The sequence below is a fragment of the Mesoplodon mirus genome (genome assembly GCF_964341445.2).
Source record: "Mesoplodon mirus genome assembly, chromosome: 19".
NCBI lineage: Eukaryota > Metazoa > Chordata > Mammalia > Artiodactyla > Ziphiidae > Mesoplodon > Mesoplodon mirus.
In genome coordinates, this window is record NC_138995.1 from 31,405,148 (window position 1) to 31,428,126 (window position 22,979).

The window sequence follows — 22,979 nt, forward strand, 5'->3', positions numbered from 1 at the left end:
AACTACTGGATGAATCTCAAAATAGTTATGCTGAGTAAAAGAAGCCAGATTAAAAAAGAGTACAAACCATATTATTCCATTATACAACATTCCAGAAAATGCCAACTAATCTACAGTGACAGAAATCAGATCAGTGGTTGCCTTGGTGGCGGGGGGAGTGGAGGATGGAAGAAAGGATTACAAAGGAACAATAGGGAACTTTTTGGGGTGATGAATAGGTTAATTATCTTGATTGTGACGATGGTTTCCCAGGTATATACATGTCAAAATTTATCAAATTGCATACTTTAAATATGTTCAGTTTATTATATGTCAATATTAAGCTGAAAATTTGACAAATAGGTAAACGGTTATAGAGTGTAAGACTAAAAGCATATAGCCCCAAAATATAAAAAGTGATTATTTCTAGTTGATGAGATGAGGGGTGACTTTTCTTGTTTGTGCTTTCTAAATTTTTTCTAAATACGTTCAGTGGACTTGTTTCACTTTTGTAGTTATCAACTATCTATATCTCTTCACATACTAGGCAGTCAACAGATGCTTAAACTAAATCGTTTTCATTGATAAACTTGAAATATTATGAATTCTCAAAGGAGAAACACATATAAATATCTTACAAAGCTAGGTAAAACTTTAGTACCCACCATCATTTTAGATCATTTATATATTATGTCTAAGCATATAATACTGGAGGTTCATGCATATTTGTAATATGGGTCTTATCTCCCTCATGAGTTACAAAAAAAGCAGAATGCCTCATATATTGTCTTACATATGACAGGTGTTCAAAATGTTTACTGAATTCATAAACGAATGTCTTATAGACAAAGCTGTTTTAGAACTACAACTACATCAGTGCTTAGCACATAGTATGTTCTCAAAGATTTGTATCCAACTTTTAAGAAAATTTAAATCCCTCTGTTCAATATGAGTTTAACCTAAATCAAATACCAAGCAAGGACCACTTCTTATTTCATACATAGCACAGCACCACACGAAATCATAGATGATTACAAAGTACTTATGAAATTGAATCCAAAATTTCTGGAATCACAAGCTTCCAACACAAAAACACAGCTAAGAAATTACACAACAGTACTCAGATCCTGTGGCATTGCATAGGATAAATAAAGCTCCTTAAAGAAATGGCTGATTCCAGGTCTGAGGCAAGGAAATTAAATACATCTTCTTACACCAGAAAGTAGAAGTACTTAGAGACTAATGAGGACATGTTAGAACGGCAAGAGTTGGCTTGCAAAGATTCCCACTGGCAAAATATTCAAAAAGAATAATAATGGCAACAGATTATAACATATTCAATGTTTTTTTTAAATCCATGGGTCCAACTCTTTATAGAAAAATCCCACCTATTAATTACAAAGGGGTGAAGATACTTTTACTAAGTGATAAAACTTAGCATCACCAATAATGGGACAAACTAAAATCATGTCTCGTAATGTAATCCAATAGAAGTATACAAAAATCATCTATGTGGCACCCTCACCAAGAAATGTTTAACTTGAATTATGACCAAACAACTAGACAAATACAGACAACAGGTCTGGACTTTTAAAAAAAAATGGTGATGTCAGGAAAGAACAACAAAAAGGCATGAAAAGCCTGTATTAGGTTAAAGAATATTAAAGAGACATAACAACTAAATGCAATGCCTGACCTGTGATTGGATTCTGGATTTTAAAACAAACATCTATAAAAATTATTAGGATAATTTAAGAAATCTGAATTTGATTATATGATTTTCTGTTATTGATGTTTTATCACTTAGTAAAAGTAACTTTTATTTAAAATAAAAATAGAGTGAGAAAGCAAATGTGGCAAAAAATTAACAGTGAGTCTATGTATATAGATGTCCACTGTATTATTCTTTCAACTTTCCTCTAAGTTTAAACTTTTTCAAAATAAAAAGTTAGGAAAAGCAAATAATATACTTTCAATATAAACAAGTTTGAAGAAATTCATAATACTGATATTTCTAATATTGCTTAAACTGACTTGAAGTCACCTTTTTTCTTGTAAAATAACAAAAATACAGATTTGCAGGCCTAGCCTTAGAAGTAAGTCTCTCTGTATTTGTAATGTCAGTACCCAGCACAGTACCTGATATATAAGTAGCAGGTGCTCAGTGAATATGTTTGTTGCTTATGCTCTTATGTTGTGATACGGTAGAAAACACAGTGAATTTAGAGTTAAGTTTCTGCTAAACCATTAGTAGCTGTCCGGTTTTAGGTCACTTTCCCTCTTGACACCTCAAAAACTTGATCTGTAAACTCTGAGAAATAATACCAACCTATATATACCCCAGATTATTACTAAAAAGTTCAAATAATGTAAGTAAAACCACTTAAAAATACTATGCAACTTGTTTTATTATTTCTATCTCTAATTACACTCTCAATGTTTACCATATTAGTTTTTAAAAATTACTTCTAAAAGTCTTACTTTCATTTGAGGAATTTAGAGGAAAAAAATCCTGGGAAATTTATTTAGCAATATAATCATTTAAGTCTATCTCTCAGTAACTAGTTATTTCTCTTTTGACAAAAAAGTAATGCTCAAAGTTTACTCACATAGCACAGGTTGTTTTTTATTGTTGTTGTTGTTGTTTAACACTTTTGTAATAGTTTGTAATAAATTTAAGTAGATTAGAAGCTCAAAAGAGAAGGGCCTTCTTTCTTGACTCTGCCATTTACAAGAGCCACTGGACCTTAGACAGTTATATATTATATGTACACATATTATAATACGTATATAAAATATATATGAAGGATCAAGTAAGTACAGACTGCCAAAATGTCATGAAACAAAGGGCTAATCTAGAAACTTAGAGGGATACCTTCTTTAAATTGGATGGATCAAAGAAATTAATTGTCTGTAATTATCACTCATTCCAAATCACTTACTTGGAAAGCTAAGGGAAAGTGCTAGAAACCTCTATCAACTGAAACTGAATCACAAATGAAAAGAGAACACCTCTGAAATTATAGATCAATGGGAGAGTATGACTTAATTTTCAATTTGAGTTCTTCAAAGGCAAAGGACCATATCTGATTCATTTTTGTAACTTCAGTGCCCAGCATAATCTTTTACACCTGGTAGACATCTAATAAATACCAAACAAATAAAAGCAGCAAAAATGGAACTTTCCAAAACACAGAGGTTATATAAAATTCATTCATTCACACATCTACAGTTTATATCTACATTTGACAGATACAATAAGGGTGCACTCTTTAACACTAAAAGGATAGTTATAAACTGAAGATATGTTGAAAGGTATACATGGAAAAAAACACACACACACACAAAACAAAACCCAGCAACTCAAAGATATTTCTTAATTTGGAGACAACCAGTTGTAACTGTATCTTACAACACATTAATTGTAAGTGCCTCACCATAGTGTGGTATCATTCTCACTTCTGAACACCCTTAAACACTATAAAAAGCAATGTTAAGCAGTTATATGACAGCAAGCAAAATGACCTAACACTGTTTTTGCTTTTTGTATGAGGACAGAGTAAAATCTTACCCAGCTCTAAAATTCTATGATTCCATGAAATGTTCAATGTAAACTTGTACTGTTTTCAGGTATACAAACATATATTCATGTAGGGAAAAAAACTTTGCTTAAAGATTGGTTCTTAACCATTATTATCTTGTAATAGCTTTAAATGGAATATAATCCATAAAAATATTGAATCACTATGTTGTACACCTGAAACTAATATAATATTGTAAATAATACAAAATTCAATACAAAAAAATGATTGCCCTCCTTTCATAATTTGTAAGGTATTACTTGCATAATAAATGTGCAAGTTATTATTTGCACAGTTGACCTGAATAAATTATCAGATTTTATTTAACTGAAAACTGCAGTCTGAGCTTCCTAAAGCTTAGACTGCAGTTTTCAGTAACTATGCACTTTCTATCTCTTTCCATATATTACCCATACCATATTGTGTTAAAATATTTCCTTAATTTAAAATCATTTCAGTCCAATTACCCAAACAAACCTGATCTCCCATATTTAAGTACTCCAAAACAACTGTGTATTCATATTATCGTAATAGGAATAAAGTTTGATGGCTCAGTAGCCCCTAACGCATTCTTTTTCAATTTCAGATATTAATAATGATAAGTAAATGACTGAGTGGTCCTAAGGTATTTGGGAGTGCACCTCATCAATAAAATTAAATACAATATACACCTGTAACTTATATACATCAACCATACTTCAACTTAAAAAATAGCAAGGGTAAAAAACAAAAACAAAAGACTTAAATACAACAAAACTTTGTTAGACCTACTTTGAAGTTTGGCTTGAATCTCATGCGCTTCACACACTGCACTAATCCACAAATTTCTCGCCAACTGCTGCCTCTTCCCCACCCCTGGAATTCACTTCCTGTTCACCTCTCACCCTTAAGTATGCATGTCAGAAGTCAACAGCCTTAAAGCTACTGTTAACAACTAGAGTTTCTGTTACTCAATGCAGAGCTCAATCCTTCTACAATATAGTACGTAGTTTAATAATTAAGATATTTTAGAACTAGCTAATATTCCACAAATTCCCAGTCCAAACAGAACATTTTAATCTAGAAGATTTGACAGAAATGTCAAAACCAAAAACTAGTCCACTATAACTGAAAAAAAAGCAACTAAAAGGGAAATTCCTGCATAGAATTTCTATTTTGTTTTGGCTTTGACAGCAGAGAATTTTGAAACTTCTTATAAGCAATACCTTGCCAAATGCATAAAGATTTAAACAAATTCTGATAAACAGAGGAATGTTACTTTGTAAAAATTTAAATTATTCAATGAAACAATCTAAATATTACTTAGGTAGTTTTTTCTCTTCTTTTTGTCTAGGGCATAAGCGGAGTGACAAGTTTTTAAATTATTCGTTATCTGTTGATATTTTGATGTGGGAAAGTTATGACTATTTTTTAAAAAAAACCCAAAACCAAAAACTAAAAAACCAAAAAAACTAGCAAAGAGCTTGGGATCCTCTGAATTCAAGGGGTATGAGCAAAGTATAGCAAATTCCTTGCTTTAGGTTTACATTTAGTTTTAGAGGTTTTCCTCCTTTTTTTTTTAATAACAATTTCACTTACAGGCAAAATTAGCTGTGCTTCTGCTTAAGATAACTTCAAATATCTAATGTGTTCCAGTAAATTCTTACTTAAGTGAGGGTGATTCCTGGAGGTGTAACAATAACCATTACAAATTTGAACATACAAGACCTCCCTATAAAAATCTAAGATTTCTTTTCATCTTTTCCTAACTGATCATTCTACCACCATCACCATCACCCTTGGGGGGGGGGTGCGGGGGGCAGGGAGCCATATAATTAAAGATTTTGATGCTTAATAGAATACATTTCAACTATCTGGAAAATTTACCCATCTATGATAAATAATTCCCTGATGTTCCTGGATAGCAGAGAACTTGTCACATTTCCTTACTTCCTTATTTGTAATTGCCACTCAGGAGCTAAACAGGCAATATGAATGATATATCTTAAAAAGAAACCCAAAATTAACAACCATAGAATCTTAAGAGTTGAAAAGAACCTACCAATTTAGTCCATTTTCCATCCACTGTAGGAAATTCCTTCTGTGACACATCTGAGCCATTCCATCTCCCTGCTTTCAGTGAAAGAGCTTTACTTCAAACTTCCTTATACTAATCTGCTTTTCTGTGACTGCCACTTAGTAGACCCAATTCTGACCTCTAAAGTCCTTCAAACATCTGAAGATAATTATCAGGTTTACTTTTAGGGCATTTGCTGTTATCATCTTAAACACAATCTTATTTAAAAAATGTCAAAACACTTTTGGAAGCAACAGCTATTTCATTTTATTTTTGTTCTTTGTTGTTTTGGGGTTGTTTTTCCCTCTGATAATGAACAAACTATCTGCCAGTATAGCCAGAAAACATGAGATGAATGGTCTTCTCCACTTAAAGATTCGAAAGCAAGTTTCTACCTCATCAGTAAGGTAGATTTTTAAAGGGGTGGAGGGTGAGGTGAGAAGGGTGAAATCATTTAGTATATTATTGTTATATATTACACTGCATTAATAATATACTTTGAGGTAAGTGAAAGTAGTTAAGACCATATATAATGGAGTCAAATCTGATTTGAATCCAGTCTGGCCACTGGCTGTCTCTACACTGGCTGTGTGACTTGGGATATATTACTTAACTTTTCTGTACCTCAGTTTCCTCCTGTGGAAACTGAAGGAAATAACTGACTCCAAATAAAAGGACTGTTGTGAATGATCAATGTGTTAATAATATATGTTAAGTATTTACAACAGTGGCACAAACATAGTGCTCTATCATAGTGCTAGTTATTCTAATTTTTGCTTACTACTCTGTACCTACTTTAAATTGAACTATTATGGTAATAAACACAACAAAAATATAAACATATTTTAATTACCTTGATTCAGATTTTTCCAGATCTCAATAATAACTTTACTGTTATAAGGTATTTAGCAACCTTACAATGGCAAACTTTTAGCCATTCAAAATCATTTTCAGAGAAATATTTTATGACATGAAAAATGTCTGCAACATATTAATTGGAAGGTTAAAAAAGCAATTTGCCAAACAGCATAAACTATGTAATCTCAACCTTGTTTCTTAAAAATGCAAAAATATGTAGGTGGAGGACAAGGAAGAGAAAGACAACAAGTCTCACTGAAAACTGATACAACAAAATGTCAACAGGGGTATAGTGATATTACAAGTAACTCATTTTTCATCTGTTCTCTATGTGGTCCAATTTTTAAATAATGATTATGTATTAAAGTTTTCATCAGAAAAAAATCCAATATTTTATTATTTATTTATTTGGCCGCACTGAGTGGCTTGTGGGATCTCAGTTCCCTGACCAGGGACTGGACCCACGCCCCCTGCAGTGAAAGCGAGGAGTCCTAACCAATGGACTGCCAGGGAATTCCCAAAAATCCAATATTTTAAAATGTGCCTTACATTGACTGTTCTAACCTTTCTCTAAGTTTCTTTTTTTTGAAGCTCATAAGTAATGTAAGTTTCCCTACCTTCAGGGGAAAAAAAAATTAAAATTCAAGGTATTAAATAAAGTAATAAATTCATCAGAATACAAAAGCCAACAAGGGGGCTTCCCTGGTGGCGCAGTGGTTGAGAGTCCGCCTGCCGATGCAGGGGATACGGGTTCGTGCCCCGATCCGGGAAGATCCCACATGCCGCGGAGAGGCTAGGCCCGTGAGCCATGGCCACTGAGCCTGCGCATCCGGAGCCTGTGCTCCGCAACGGGAGAGGCCACAACAGTGAGAGGCCCGCATACCGCAAAAAAAAAAAAATAAATAAAAAAAAAAAAAAAAAAAAAAAGCCAACAAGGAATTATGTACAATTATATACATCATAAAATTCTATCTCCTATGTTGATTGCTATTTTAGCTATCCCACATATCTTTCACTGCTGTAGAACTTTTACAGTAAATTTAATTTACAAACATTGAGAGATCGCACACTGCTCTAGAGTGTTTCCACTTTACAAATAATAAGACAAAAATGAAAGATTTTGTTACAAAATAGCAGTATGTCATAAAAGAGCAATGAAAAGTTGATAGTATTATTCTCTCAAAATTCCTTTGCTATAAAAGTTAGAGATGAAAATAAGCTAGTATTTTCTCTATTATGTTTTGTGAGTATTTACATTCAGAAACACTTCCTATTGCTTCTCATCTTTTTTCTCTTCTCTTTTTTAAATGGTAAAATTCTAGAGTCAATTATATAAGAAATGTTCTCAGCAATATTCACTGTTTTTAATGACTGACACAGACTAAGACATTTGAAATTATATCCACAAACACCCTACCTCAGTTGGGGAATAATAAAAAGCAAGGCTTAGAAATATTCTTTACATATCCAATATTCTCAGTGAAGCTTTCTAAAATTCTAAATAGAGTGTCATCCATGAGTTTTCAAACAGTAGATTAATAAATATCTTGTTTGGGCTATAACAATATGTGTCCTTTTTAAAAATTTTGATAAACCAAAAATTATGCCACTTTATTCTATACACATATTTAACAATGCTAATTTAGTCTGAAATGAAATTACTATGTTTGAGAGAGTTAAAAAAAAAAAAAAACCTAGGAAAAAAATAGTTTTCATAGAACCTGGGGAAAACTGTAATAGTGTAACATTTTGTCTACGTCGTAACCATAACTGTTCAGAAAATGCCAAAAATTACACAGATAAAAGACATAAATGCTCTGCCACAATTTGTCATAAATTATAAATATTAAATAATTTAAATTTCACATATTTAGGATATCTGACATAATTCTGTACATATAACACCTATATGCAATCCATATTAATCATAATCATAATCGCCCACCTTCTCTACCAATCCATCTCTATTCTTCACCCCGACAATGAGAAATGTCCAACTCTAAGTCTTAACACTAAGAAATAATAGGAAACTTGAGAACAGACTTTCAGTAAGTCAGATAAGTATTCAAAGCCAGCTGCCCTTTATCAGTTTTTAAACATGTAACAAAAAGAATAAGAAGTTAGTAAAACAAAACAAACTCTGAAACAAAAAGGTGAGTAGATTTAAATAAAACCTTATGAATGTATCAGTGTAGGTAAGATGACTTATTAAAGGCTGCTGCTGATGGGTCTAAAAAAGTTTCTCTCAGATGGTATTAAGTGCTGATATCTAAATATTAGTATTAGGTTTAGTAATAATATCTAAATATTAGTATTAGGGACTACTTTAGATATTTATAATTATCCTCCACTCATTCCAAATCTATAAAAGGGAAACTGTACTTCTTTTTAAAGCCGGTAGAACACGTTTAGGAAAACATGAATAAAAAAAAATCCTCAGAAAAATACAATTAAGAAAAGAAGTTAATAAATTTCAGATTTTATAACTTCAATTATATGCTGGACAAATTAATTAGTCAAGGTAGACAGATATCTACATAAAAAGTAGATAGATGACCCTAGGTTCAATCAGTAGAGGTTTTCCCCCAGGGTCCTTCTAACTAAGATGCTTGATCCTCTTCCAGTAGAGGGAGCAAAATCATAATATTATTATATTCAGGCCACAAAAAGAAGGGGAGGAGGAGAGTTTACAAGTCCCTTTTAAATATCTTAAGTTTATCTAGACAATTCAAAAGCTGTACTGAAAATACCATGATCCCCAAAGGAAAAGAAAAAGATTTTATCTTTTTCAAACACTTCAAAAATGGTTCCTAAATACTTAGTTTCAAGAACCATGGTACACTTCATTGTCCACCAAATCTCACAAGTAAACAACGTACTGAAGCATTTTATAAATCTTTAATTTAACAACAAACATTCAGAAAAATGATAAAAATATTGCATTAAATACATTTAAAAAATTTTTTAAATACATTCACATGACAAAAGCTATAAAAAACAAAGGAAGGTGTAATTGCACTACCCTAAAATAATCTATTTCCTTTCAGTATTTTTCATATGCATATTTTCATACTGCTTTGAAAAAAATTATAATTTTAATTTAATTATTTAATTAAATTAAAAACTAAATTTAATTACACTTATAAAAATATTTATTAAGTGCTTATTATATGCTAGGCATGGTTTTAAGCACTTTTACATGTTACAACTCTCTTCATCCTTATCAAAGCCCTTTTATTTTCCTTATTTAAAGATGAAGCAAATGAGATGCATAGAAATTATTTAAATAGCTAAAAGTCACGCACCAAATAAGTAACATGAGCCAAGATTCTAACCCCGGTAGTCTGGAACCAAAGCTTGTACTCTTAACCACTTTACTGTGATCTTAAGTTTGAATTATGTTTTTCCCCTATCACTAACATATTATCGAAGTCTTTTTAATGCCTATAATAGTCCATCTAATACGGATATGATAACAAACTATGCTGTTTCCAATTTTCCCTTATCGATACAGCAAGATAAATATCTTTTGGTATATTACTTTTGCTATGTTTGGGTTATTGTAATAAAGTATTTGTATACTCAAACATGCCACCAAATTGCTTTCCAAAATATCTGTATCAATTACAAAGCTATGTAAAAGTTCCAATTTCACTATAAATTTGCCAGCGTTAAGCATCAAAATTAAAAAAATTTTTCTAGTAGGTAAAAATGAAACCACACCGCAACTGAGTTATTACTAAAGTTGCATATTATTCTGAACGTTATGTTTACTAATTCGACTTCCATTTTTGTGAATTTCAGCTTTTATGTTTTATCCAATTATCAACAGAGATATTATCAAATTATATGAGTTTTTTATAGGAATATTAACTCTACACCCATTATATTTGCAATAAAATGTTCCCAATCTATTGTTTTCCTTTTAATTATGGTTATTAAGTTTTTGCTTGTTTTTGATAATCTTTCTGTTAAAGGCAATCATAATTGAAAGTTACAAAAGACATCTTAATACCTTATAATTTTCTAAATATAGAAGTCTATTGCTTTGAGCACATCAATGAATCACTTTCAAATATAAGACTACTGAAAACAGAAACCTGTATCAAAATATACATTCACCTGACAGAATGAGTTTGAGAAATTCTGAATATGTCTCATATGAAATTAACTCAATGAGTAAAAACTCACCCCACCCCAAACCACCAAAATTAGAGCTACATACCTGTCGCTGTAAACACAGGCGATTTCTGTCATGTAAATGCTGATGATTAGAAAGGGATGAATGCCAACTCCGAGCCTGAGTATGCAACTGAGTTTGAGCTATATCAGAAGGCCGTGTCACAAGATGTGAAGTAAATTGCCGATCAAGGTCATGATCTAAAACATGACTTGAATTATCTTGCCCAAATGCTGACTCATCAAATTGGGGAAGGAGACCCTCCTGAAGGAGGTCTTCTGGGTCAAGTCCTGTGAACGGCTCAGTTTGAGATTCCACTTGATGAAGTAAATTCTCTTCTAAAGATGAAAAGCCATTAGTTTCTACATGATCATTGAAATGGCCCATTTGAGTTCCTGAGTCAACAGGATCCGGGAAGTTCATGTGAACAGGAGATAATTTTGAATTGCTGTAATTACCCTGAGGATGTGATGAATGCAACATTTGGAAGTTATTTGAATGCAGCGATGTATTGGGATTTAACATATGCTGAGTCGATTCTTGCTTGATTCCCCTATGAGGTGAAAAGGAATTACTCCCAGTAAAATCAGATAAAGTCTGATTTGTATGATTAGGTGCAAGAACTGCAGAGGACTGAAGAAGACTATTTGGTGACACATGATTACTGGAAAAGGAATAATGTGAAGAAAACTGCTGTGAATTACTGACAGAACAAGAAGTCATATTTGGAGAAGGTCCATTAAAATTTCCTTCTTGATGATTGCTACACTTCAGGAAGTGTACTGAAGGATTTGACGTTTGAGAAAATTGCTGCATCGAAAGGGACTGTTGTGAAGTAGATGCATTATTAATTTGTGGTGGATGGTTAACACTGACTCTGTGTGGACCAGAAACATTAACATCCATAAAATTTTTAGACTGGCTAAGAGAATTTTGCCCTGGGTTAAGATTATTTCTGTTTTGTTGTGAGCGTAGTGAAGTGCACTGTGTTTGTTGTTCATTGGCCTGAAATAAGGCAAAGTCATGGTGTGCCACAAAGCTTTTAGTTTGATGCATAGAGTGAGAATGTCCTTGTTGGTGAAAAGGAGACCCATTTTGACTTGAAATGCTAGTAGCTGTCTGATGGCCCCACATTGGACTGCCATCTGCTACATCTGGAAACAAACCATTGGGCTGGTTCTGAGGGTGGATCGGAGAACAGTTAAACTGAGAGTGTGGAGATAACACATGTTCAGCTGGGCTACCAAAAGACTGATTAACTTGGTGAAATTTCATGGAATCAAACTGATTTAACTGTTCATAATCAGTCATCTTCTGATGTGTTGGAGTACCTTGAACATGGTTCAGTGAGTCTATGTGCAAAGGTTCAAATTCTGCACCCAAGTTCAATTCATCAACTAGTGAAACAGGTCCTGGTTGTACAAATGCATCATCTGACAAACCTTCTAAGGTCTCACCAAACAGATTGGCATCATCAAAAAAGTCCATCATTGGATCTGTCATCTTGAAAAATTCAATAACAAACTGGGCTGTTCACTCCAAATGGAGTATATTCAGCTTCTCTGTAGTAGATATTATTGGATCATTTCCAAAGGTCATCAACTAATCCGAAAGAGGTCAATGTTCATTATTGCTCTAGATAACGACATGTCAGGAAGTGTCAGAATCCTAGGAAATAAGAACAAAAAGAAAGTCTGATAATGAATACTCACTAAAGTTTTACAAAGTTTATATATGATTTAAAAAACATAAAATCTCAGTGTACAGTATGTTTTGGTAGAGTAATTCATTGCAAATAGCTCATTAATATTCCCTACAAGGAATCGACATATATACACTACTGAATGTAGAATAGTTGGCTGGTGGGAAGCAGCAGCATAGCACAGGGAGATCGGCTCGGTGCTTTACGATGACCTAGAGGGCTGGGACAGGGAGGATGGGAGGGAGGCTCAAGAGGGAGGGGATATGGGGACATGTGTATGCATATGGCTGATTTGCTTTGTTGTGCAAGATAAACTAACACAGTATTGTGAAGTAATTATACTCCAATAAAGATCTATTAAAAATATATATATATATTCCCTACAAGGAAAAAATTGCTGGTACGGGGACATGACTATATGCATTTAAAAATAATGATGTATGGGCTTCCCTGGTGGCGCAGTGGTTGACAGTCCGCCTGCCGATGCAGGAGACATGGGTTCGTGCCCCGATCTGGGAGGATCCTGCATGCCGCGGAGCGGCTGGGCCCGTGAGCCATGGCCGCTGAGCCTGCGCGTCCGGAGCCTCCGCGGCGGGAGAGGCCACAACAGTGAGAGGCCTGCGTACCGCAAAAAAAAAAAAAAAAAAAAAAAAAAAGTAATGATGTATATTACTTCATTTTGAAGTTCACATGTTATAATGACAGAATGTAAAGTAAACTTGAGAATGGAATGTCAGACTCTCTCCCATACCATGAAATGGCCATCACTCCCCAGCAGCTCTAGCATATATAAAATATATATGTATGACATTTTAATATTATGTCTTGCTAAGATAACTGACATCAGAATCCTCTTAGATTAGCAAGTATGTTGTGATCTTTTGCTCTAGACCTCTTGAGCAGATAAAGCTACTATTTCATATGGTACATGTGGAACTACATCAAGAAGAGCAATTGTATGAGGTCATGGTAAGCTGGCCCTAAATGAGATAAAAGTTAGCCATCTGATCAGCTGACAGACAACACAGACATGTGCTATGTTGGGGATGTTGCAATATATTGCCACCATGGTCCTCTTGTTCATCTACCATAGAAGATCAGCCTACTGACAGCCAACTGATTTAGACATCTGTGTAGCAAAACCAAGCACCTTTCTGTTAACAGTTATATTCGTTACTCTATCCCTAAGTGGCCCACCATAAAATCATTTGGAATAACCCGTTGCTTATTATAGCTACTAAACTGTGCAAATAAAGTGTATTGATAATCAAGCTGAGGCAAAAACAAACAGTAGCTTAAGCTAAGCAATAAATTAATCTTATGATAATATCAAGAGAAAAAATGATAACATTTATACACACACACACCTCACATATACATACATACAACTTATGTGTGGAAAGGATCTAATAGGTTACTTGCTAATGTGAAATGGCTGGTTAATTTTGTTCCAGGCTTGACTCATTCCAAACATTTTCAACAAAGGTAATTTAGGGTTCTGACCCCACTGTCTTGCACAGAGAACCACAAATGGAGATTCTTGCTTCTCTACATATTAGTTTATTCAAAAATTAGCAAAGGTCTAAGAAACTTTTCCAGAACTTCTATTTTGGGAGGTCCATTTTAGAAAATATAAATATCCTAAACAAAATGTCTGTTCACTATTTAAATGAAGAAATACTTCTGAAAAATTCTGAGAAGGAAAAACTACCAAAATCTATATTAATTTTACCTAGAAATGGACTTATCAATCACAATGGTATACAAATGCTTTAACAAACATATAAATTTAAAAAAGGTAAAATACAGAGAAAAAGAAGAAATTATTTTTCCAGATTTTATAATTGTGAGACCAAGCAGATAGAGTACTGTATGTTCTGAACTGAACATAGCATTAGCCAAAAAAAAAAAAAAAGTAGGTTAAGTCACTTCTCTGGAACATATCTTATATTTAGCTATAGACTCTAGACAAGGAAACAAACATCTATGTATACCTAACCCAACAGTCAGAAAAGCAACGTCCTATATATTTTTTAATGGATGTATGATTATTTACCAAGAGGAAAAAAGAAGAATTACAATGGAGGTTACCAAATCCAGTATGTTATCAAATACAAAGTACATAATTAGCTGATGTAACATGAAGAAATAAACTATAACACTATACCACTTTGAATTTTTATTTTATAATCTGTGAAGTACCGATGTACATAGCCCAGCTGAAGTGATGGCAATATAAAATCTATGACTAAGTTTTTGTATACACAGGCAATGACAACTACTCCCTGACAGCCACCGGGCAGACAGTGACTGAGACACATCCTAATATCAGAAATATTAAAAGTAGAAAAAATGTGCATCTTAGAACTGATTAATTTCCTGAATATTCAGAATGTATTACTCCAAAAGTTCAGAACCCAGTACTACAAAAAACTACTGCCCAATCGAATGCTGAAGGTAAATTATCTGAAGCATATGACTTTAGTTCATATATTCTTAATTATTGTGATAATAGTGAACATAAAATATAAAACATTCTGAATTTATATTGTGTACTACAGGCTTGTACATTTGTTTTATTCTTAAGAAATAGTTAAATGTTTTTTAGAACACTGTTCTGGAAATAAGTTTATGATGTATCAGAGCAGTAATATTCCATTTAGGAAAGAAATGGTATAGTCTTTGAATTTTTGTACATTATGGTAGATTATGCTAAAGCAAAGTATTTTCTACGTTTATGTAACCCGAAGCCTACCGAAAATATGGGGAGAAGTAAAAAGTTTAATTAAGAAAACAATTTTGCTATCTACTTTTCCAACAAACATTTATTGATAAACAACTTCTAGGCACTAGGATGATGAATAATAACTGACCTCTGAAGGGGGATACAGACAAGTAAATAGACCATTACCAATATAAAACAATATTTGTGCTTTTATAAAAGTACAAACAGAAGAGGAACATCTAATGAGGAAAATGAGTATAGATACCTTACCATACTAAGAAGATATACATTTCATATGCAACAAGATACATGTAAGTCATCAACCTTAGTTATAAAAAAAGAAAGTAAAGTTGAACTATGAAAACATGCCCATAAAATCTAAAAAAATGGTCATCTTTTCTGATTTGAACAGTTTATTCTACAATTGCTTAACTGATTAATCAATTAAGCTCCTCTTAAGAGCTATCATCTAATTTCATTCTAGTAAATGTACGATTTTCCAACTTTATCAAAACATCACATCTGTCCGATTTTAACTATTTAATTAAGCAAATATTTATGGACTGTCCATTACATCCAAAGCAGCTTTGTAGAAACTACAAAAGCCCCTGCCCTCAGGAAGTTCAGAATCTAAATGGGGGAGATAAGGAGTAATGGCACAAGAAAAGCACGTCATATACTGAATAAAACATGATAAACGTGGCTTAAGAGAGGCACAAGTTTATCTATAAGGTGATTTATAAAGAGAAGAGAGCATACTTGGCAAGTTATTCAGGAAAGCTTCTTAGAACAATTAGCATTTGAAGGGGTCTTAGAAAAGGGATTGGAAGGAAAGGCCAGGCAAAGAATTCAGGAATAAAGAAATGGCAGGCAGGAAGGAAGTATATTTAGGAAATAGTATGACCACTGCAGAGTATATAAAAGGAGAAAAGTGGAAAATAAAGGTGGAAATACAAGTTGGAGCAATGCTGTAGTGGGCCTTATCAATTAAGTACATTAAATTAAGACATTTGGGGGACAGAATTCTTCTAAAGTTAAAACAAGTATTTAGAATCAAAAACAAATTACTTATCTATCTTCATTTCTACAGTCATCCGATGCCAAACATGATGATGATCATATAAAATGGATTCAAATATCAATAGGACAGAATCCCTGCCTTCAAAAAATTCATAATCTAGAGGGGAAGAAAACACATAAACAAATAATATGATATACGTCTTAGCAGAGGTGTATACAAATCACTATATTGTGGTAGTACAGACTGGATAGCAATTAATTATGTCCAGAAAAGATCAGAAAAGGCATAGAGAAGAGGTGATATTTGAACTGGGTCATATGAGTAAAAATAAGACCTCTAAATATGTGTTCTATAACAGAATATATATATATATATATATATATATATATATATATATATATATATATATATATATATATATAACTTACTTCAATGGTAAATTTACTTTCCTTAGTGTCTAATAGTTGCTTTTTCTCCAAGACATTTCTATATTCTCTAAGTCTCTCAATAATTTTGAGACTAAATGAATTAGGCTTCCCAGTAATTTCCACACATTAATAGCTTTTCCAGCTTAATACAACCATTGATCCCTACCAAGTTATTCAGTCCTCTATTATAGTCATGTCTGCAACATTTCTATACAGTATTAAATTTCTGCTACATTAATTTTTACTTTGTGTATGAACTACTTATAGCTATTTCATATTTGTACCTGGAGAAAATTCAGTTTAGGATGCATCTCCTATAGAATGACTCTGCCTACTCAAGCCTGTCTAGTAATCTGTGCATATGATAAATCATAAATAATATTGCATTGTGATAATATATTACCTTTTCTCTCCAGCAGACTCTACACCCTTGGAAAAAAGGAACACCTTTATAATCTTTGTATCCTTAGTATGTTGCCTAGCATAGTAGGCATGCAATACATTTTTGCTAAATCAGTGAATGACTACACAGGAATTAGAAAGAACATGATACTTTAAACAAACACTAGACCTGAGTCCTGGCTCTACTACCTTCTAGCTGTATGACCTTGAGAAGATCACGTACTTTTTGTTTTCATCTGTAAAAGAAACTCAAAGAACAAAAGTAACTATACAAAATATTAACTACAATTGTCTGCTCCAAAGATGAAAGGTAAAATACTCTACCAGTAAGCTGTAACCTCTATTAGGGTAGAGAACAGGTCTTTTACAATCCCCTCACTCTCTTGCATTGTACCTAAAACTGGCAAGAGCACAGAGGGAACACTAAAGAAATGCCCAGAGGTGAGCCAGGACAAGGCATTTTGGGAACTACTCAATAGCATAATGTGGCCAGAGCATGCTATTAGCCCAATAGAGAGATGTTGAGAGGCAAGCAGAAGTCAGATATCCAGGTCTTTTATTAGCCATGTTAAGAAATCTGGACTTTATCCTAGAGGCAACAGGGAACTATTTCACTGATTAAAATTTCTTCTCTGGCTTAACACTTGACTAACATTTTTACTGTGGCTACTAACATTTGAAGTTATTGTTAGCAAATATCACCTCTTCCAATGACAGTGACCAAAACACTTAAAGTTGGACCCAGAAACATTTTTTAAAAAATTAAATGATAATGACAAGGATATTAGTCATTTTAAAGAATATCCTGGGAATTCCTCTCTATTTGCTAGATGGGATGCTGCCCAATTCATAAATCATTTAATAAAGCCAATTAGATCTTTAAAATTAAAAAGAAAAGAAAAGAAAATTCTTACTTGGCAAAATAAAAAGCTGGCAAACTTGAGTTTGCCATTTCTTTGTTGAAAAAATAAAAGTTCTGTATACTTCTAGAAACAACTCTTGTTAAGGCATTCAAACTAGGCTTAAATACCTGTTAGAAAGTTCTTCTTTACATCAAGTCAAATTTCCTCCTTCCTTTCTAGGCATTTACTTTGAGATTGTTTGAAATAAATCTAATTGTGACAAACCTTCAATTCCTGAAGACTTGTGTCTCCCTTAAAGCTTCTCTTTTCAAAGCTATAGGCAAAATATTCCCCATTTACTGAAATGGGAAAAATTTTATCTAAAACGGTTAAAGTAAAACGTTTAATGTTAAAGGGATAAACCTTCAACTATTGGTCCCATATTACTAATTTCCCTAGGGTTCCTATAGTGCGTCTAAGTACATGACAGGTAGATAGTACAGAATTTACTAGCTTAATACTAGTAAAATTATGTGACAATATACTAGTAACCAGGTGAAACCACCCTGAAATAGTACTAATTAATTTTCCAATAGTGTACTACAGAATTTCTATCATCAGCTTGTCTGGTTCAGCTTAAATTAAGGTGATTTTAAGTTGGAAGGCAGACTTAATTACCATAGTTAACAGAACCAAGATACAAAAGAATCTCAAGAGAATGGAGCAATGGATCAAATCTAATAACTTTTAACTATGGGGTTCTGTTTTCAGTGCAGATAACCAATTCTACAAGTACATTCAGGTTGCAAATTCTACAGAGGCCAAGCCCGTAACATAAATGAGTGAAGCTGGCCAGAAGAGAACTATGGCTGACTAAAAGTACAAAGTGGCAGCCACTAGTCAGCTTCAGTTAATTGTTGTTTCTAAGTTTTAAAGAGGAGCTGGAAATTCCCTGATTTTTAATGTTGATAACTACTTCATATTCTTTATATAAAATGCTCTTAGATAGAAAACTATGTCCATATTATAAATGAACTCTCAGTATACTATTATAAATATATGAACTCTCCATACACTAATGTCTGAAATTAATGTGGCCTCAGTAAAAATTCCAACTGTTTTTTTCACAGTCAGACATGGTGTTTCTACATAGACAAAAAGCAAAGCCAGGAAAAGATCTGAAAAAGAAGGACAACCAGGAAGAACTAATCCTACTAAATATTAAAGCATTATAAAATTTCATTTATCAAAACATGGTGGTATTGACACATGAGAAGCCAGATACAGTAGAAAGTAACTTAGAAAGTAACTTACAGTAGAAAGTTACAGAAAGTAACTCAAATTGGGGGGAAATGAACTACAAAATAAACAAGACAATTGGATGGCCACCTGAAAAAAAGAGTTAGATCCATACCTTATTCTCAAACCAAGATAAATTACAAATGGATCAAAGATATAAATGTCAGAAACGAAAAATCATGAAAATACTAGAAGAAAACATGGACAGGGTCACCTTATTTTCTATTTATGGAACAAAATCTACATGTCATTAAAGAATCACTAATTATATTACACAAATAACTTTATGAAAAGATTCATAAATTAGGGAATTCCCTGGTAGTCAAGTGGCTTTCACTGCCAAAGGTGCAGGTTCAATCCCTGGTCAGGAAACTAACATCCAGCAAGCCATGGCCAAAAATAATAATAAAAATTTAAAAAAATTCATAAACTAGATTACAAAAGAAAAGTAGCAAACTGAGAAATATTGCAACTCATTTACTGATGAAGTGCTCTTTTTTTTTTAAAGGCCTTGCGGTGTGGGTTGCAGGATCTTCCCCACCCAGGGACTGAAACCCAGCCCCCTGCAGTGGAAGCGCAGCGTCCTAACCGCTGGACGGCCAGGGAATTCCCTGACGTGCTCATTTTTAAATATATCAAGATTTCCTATAAAATACTAATAGCCTAATAAAAAAATGGGCAAAGGATACCAACAGTCAGTTCATATCCTCATTCAAAATAAGAGAATGTCAATTAGAACCACACTGATATACCATCTTTCACCTATCAGACTCACAACAATTCTAAAGTCTAATAACACATATTAGTGAAGTTGTTGGAAAAAAATACTCTCATAAGACCGCTGTGAAGTCTAAAATGGTGAAATCTCTAAGGAGAGAAATTTGTCAATATCCATAAATATTTCAAGTGCCCATACCCTTTGACTGAACAAATCCCCTTCTAACAATTTATTCCATAAATATGTTCATGTATGACTGAAATGGCAGATACAGCTATTTATTGCAGCATTATTTGCTCCAGCAAAAGACTGAATATAGCCTAGATGTCCATCAACAGGATGCTGGTTAAACAAAATGTTATATTCACTTATGCTGGTCACACCAAATCTGGGTATAATATTCACACCTGAGTGTTTAATTTAAAGAAGAATACAGACAAAATGGGACATACTCAGAGGACAGCAAGCAGATTGGTGCAGTTACTTGAAACCATGCTTCTTAAAGTTTCTCTCCTCAGTCTTCGCCTCAGTCTAGATATCCTCCCTGGGTAAGCTCATCCTCTATCATCTACCTGCTGACAACTTTAAAATTTTTATGTCTAATACTATCTTTCCAGCTGCCTCCTGGACTTCCCCATAAGTATAAACTCAACAGGTCCAAAACCAATCTTTCTTCTAAAATCTTTCTCCTACATTCTTTATTTGGCTAATGGCAGTGTATAAATAAAACCGACCTTTCTGCCCAGAGTTATTTCCCCACTGTAATCTATCGTGCATATTGTGACCAGAGTAAGTTTTGTGAAACAGAGATTTGATGATGTCACTTGTCAAAGGAAACCTATTGTTCCCTAATGCTGACCATGTGCCCTTCAAATTTTTTCTCATCTCCAGTCACCAACCCACCATCTCTCCACATCCTCTACAATCTAATCACACCAATCTACTTGTTATCTTTCTATGTCCTATTGTTCATTTTCCATGCTATTACTCATGCTATCTGTAGGACCCCAAATGGCAGATCTAGAATGGTAGGTTACCAGAAAACTATAGGGGAAATTATTTTGGCTCAGTGTAAGAAAGGAATTTGAAACAGAGCTATCCAAAGACAAAGATAATGAGTTCCTTATTACTAAAGTTACATATTCAAACTTTAAACAGGCTGAGACCTCAAAAGAGATTTTGTAAAGAGGAATCCAGCAGCATATCAGTAACTGACTAGTAAGACTTAAAGTTCCTTCTGATCTTGATATTTTATGAATCCTGGCACTTGAGAACCCTTGGTTTTAATGTAGTACCTCAAAGTTACCTATTAGTGAGTTTTCAACAAGGTTTATAGGCATATAGATAATCTATACTACATCATTAATTGATCTAAGAATTTCATAGTAACTACCTCAAATCAGAAGATGCTATGAAACTGCAAAAAATTATGAATTTATATATACTTCAAAGTAATCCTAATAAATTGGGGGGGGGGATCATCCTATTTAAAAAATAGGATGAAATGCAGTACTAGGGAAGGTTAAATTCAAGTTGATATAAACCTAGGAACTAAAACTGTCACTTCAATTATAGAATGGAAAATTATTCACAAGGTACAGGGGACACGGGTTCGTGCCCCGGTCTGGGAGGATCCCACATGCCGCAGAGTGGCTGGGCCCGTGAGCCATGGCCGCTGAGCCTGTGGGTCCGGAGCTTGTGCTCCACAACAGGAGAGGTCACAACAGTGAGAGACCCGCGTACCGCAAAAAATCAAAAAAAACAAAAACATATACTACCTTATAACTATAGGAATACACAGTATTATATAATATGTGCCAGAACATACTCCTGCTGTATTAGTTAGATGGTTACTAGAGTCTTTACTTAAGCAAAATGCGAAAAGTTTTAATGGAAAAAAATGAGCATCATCAAAATTAAAAATTTCTGTACTTCAAAGGATATGAAGAAAGCGAAAAGAAACCCCATGGCAGAATGAGATGAAGAGGGTGACAATGTGAGAAAAATTCTGCAAATCATGTATCCGGTAAGGGACTTGTATCTAGAATATACAAAAAAAATTCCTACAACTTAATAGTAGACAAATAATCCAATTAAAAAGTGGCTGAGGGATCTGAATAGACATTTCTCCAAGAAGATGCACAAATGGCCAATAAGCACGTGAAAATACAGTAAACATCATTAGTCAACAGGGAAATGCACACCAAAATCATAATGAGATACCACTTCATATACACTAGGATAAGAGGAAAATAATAACGGAAGGTAACAAGTGTTAGTGAGGATGTAAAGAAGCTGGAATTCTCATAAACTGCTGTTAGAAATGCAGTCACTTTGAAAAACAGTCTGGCAACTCCTCAAACAGTATAAACCCAAAGAAATTGAAAGGACTCAAATAGATGCTTACACAACAACGTTCACTGAAGCATTACTGATAAAAACAGGAAACAATCCAATATCCACCAACTGATGAATGGTGAAATAAAATGCAGTATATTGATATAATAGAATATTATTTGACAATAAAAAGAAATTAAGTACTGATACATGCTAAAACATGGATGAGCTTTGAAAACATGCTAAATGAAAGAAGCCAGTCACAAAGCACTACATATTATATGATTCCATTTATATGAAATGTCAAGAATAGGCAAATATATAGAGACAGAAAGCAGATTAGTGGTTGTCAAGGGGTGGGGTTAGAAGGACTGGTGAGTGTTGGATACAGGATATGGGGGTTCTTTGGGGGACAATGAAAATGTTATAAAATTACTTTTGGTGATAGATGCATAACTGTGAAATACTAAAAATCACTGAATTATATACTTGGGTGAATTATTTAGAATCTGAATTATATCTCAGTAAAGTTATTTTATAAAGAAAAAGTTATATGGGCAAAAGTATTTTGAGTCTTCTAATTTTCTGTTATCTCTCTCAAATAAGGATGAAGGTTATAGTGGTCAATTAAAATTTTATTTTCTTCAACTTCATTATCAACTAATTTTACTTGGCAAGTGTTTGCAAGGTAGATTCTTTTTTTTCTGAGAAAAAATAAAGCAAGCGAATTTGCTTTGAAAGATTTAGTCAAGTTACAATGGAAGTCTGTTAGTCTTCTCAAATAAGATATTTCAGCTATCCAATGTAATTTTGAAACTATACCAGTGTTAAAATAAGCAAGTAATGGTAAA

General features: G+C 33.4%; 1 protein-coding gene across 14 annotated transcripts in view; it reads right to left on the reverse strand.

Moving 5' to 3' along the window:
• Positions 1–22,979, reverse strand: part of CHD9 (chromodomain helicase DNA binding protein 9) — a 247,063-nt gene that overhangs the window by 153,935 nt on the left and 70,149 nt on the right. For 8 of the 14 annotated variants that reach the window (XM_082607928.1, XM_082607929.1, XM_082607923.1 and 5 more), the window contains exons 2-3: positions 16,150–16,258; positions 10,700–12,322 (exon numbers count right to left, since the gene is read on the reverse strand). In XM_082607928.1, the coding sequence (XP_082464054.1) occupies positions 10,700–12,157 (1,458 nt within the window). In that variant the 5' untranslated portion in view covers positions 12,158–12,322; positions 16,150–16,258. Of the gene's footprint in view, positions 1–10,699; positions 12,323–13,774; positions 13,920–16,149; positions 16,259–22,979 lie in introns of those variants that run through there. The other 6 variants (XM_082607931.1, XM_082607932.1, XM_082607933.1 and 3 more) reach the window with 2 other exon arrangements.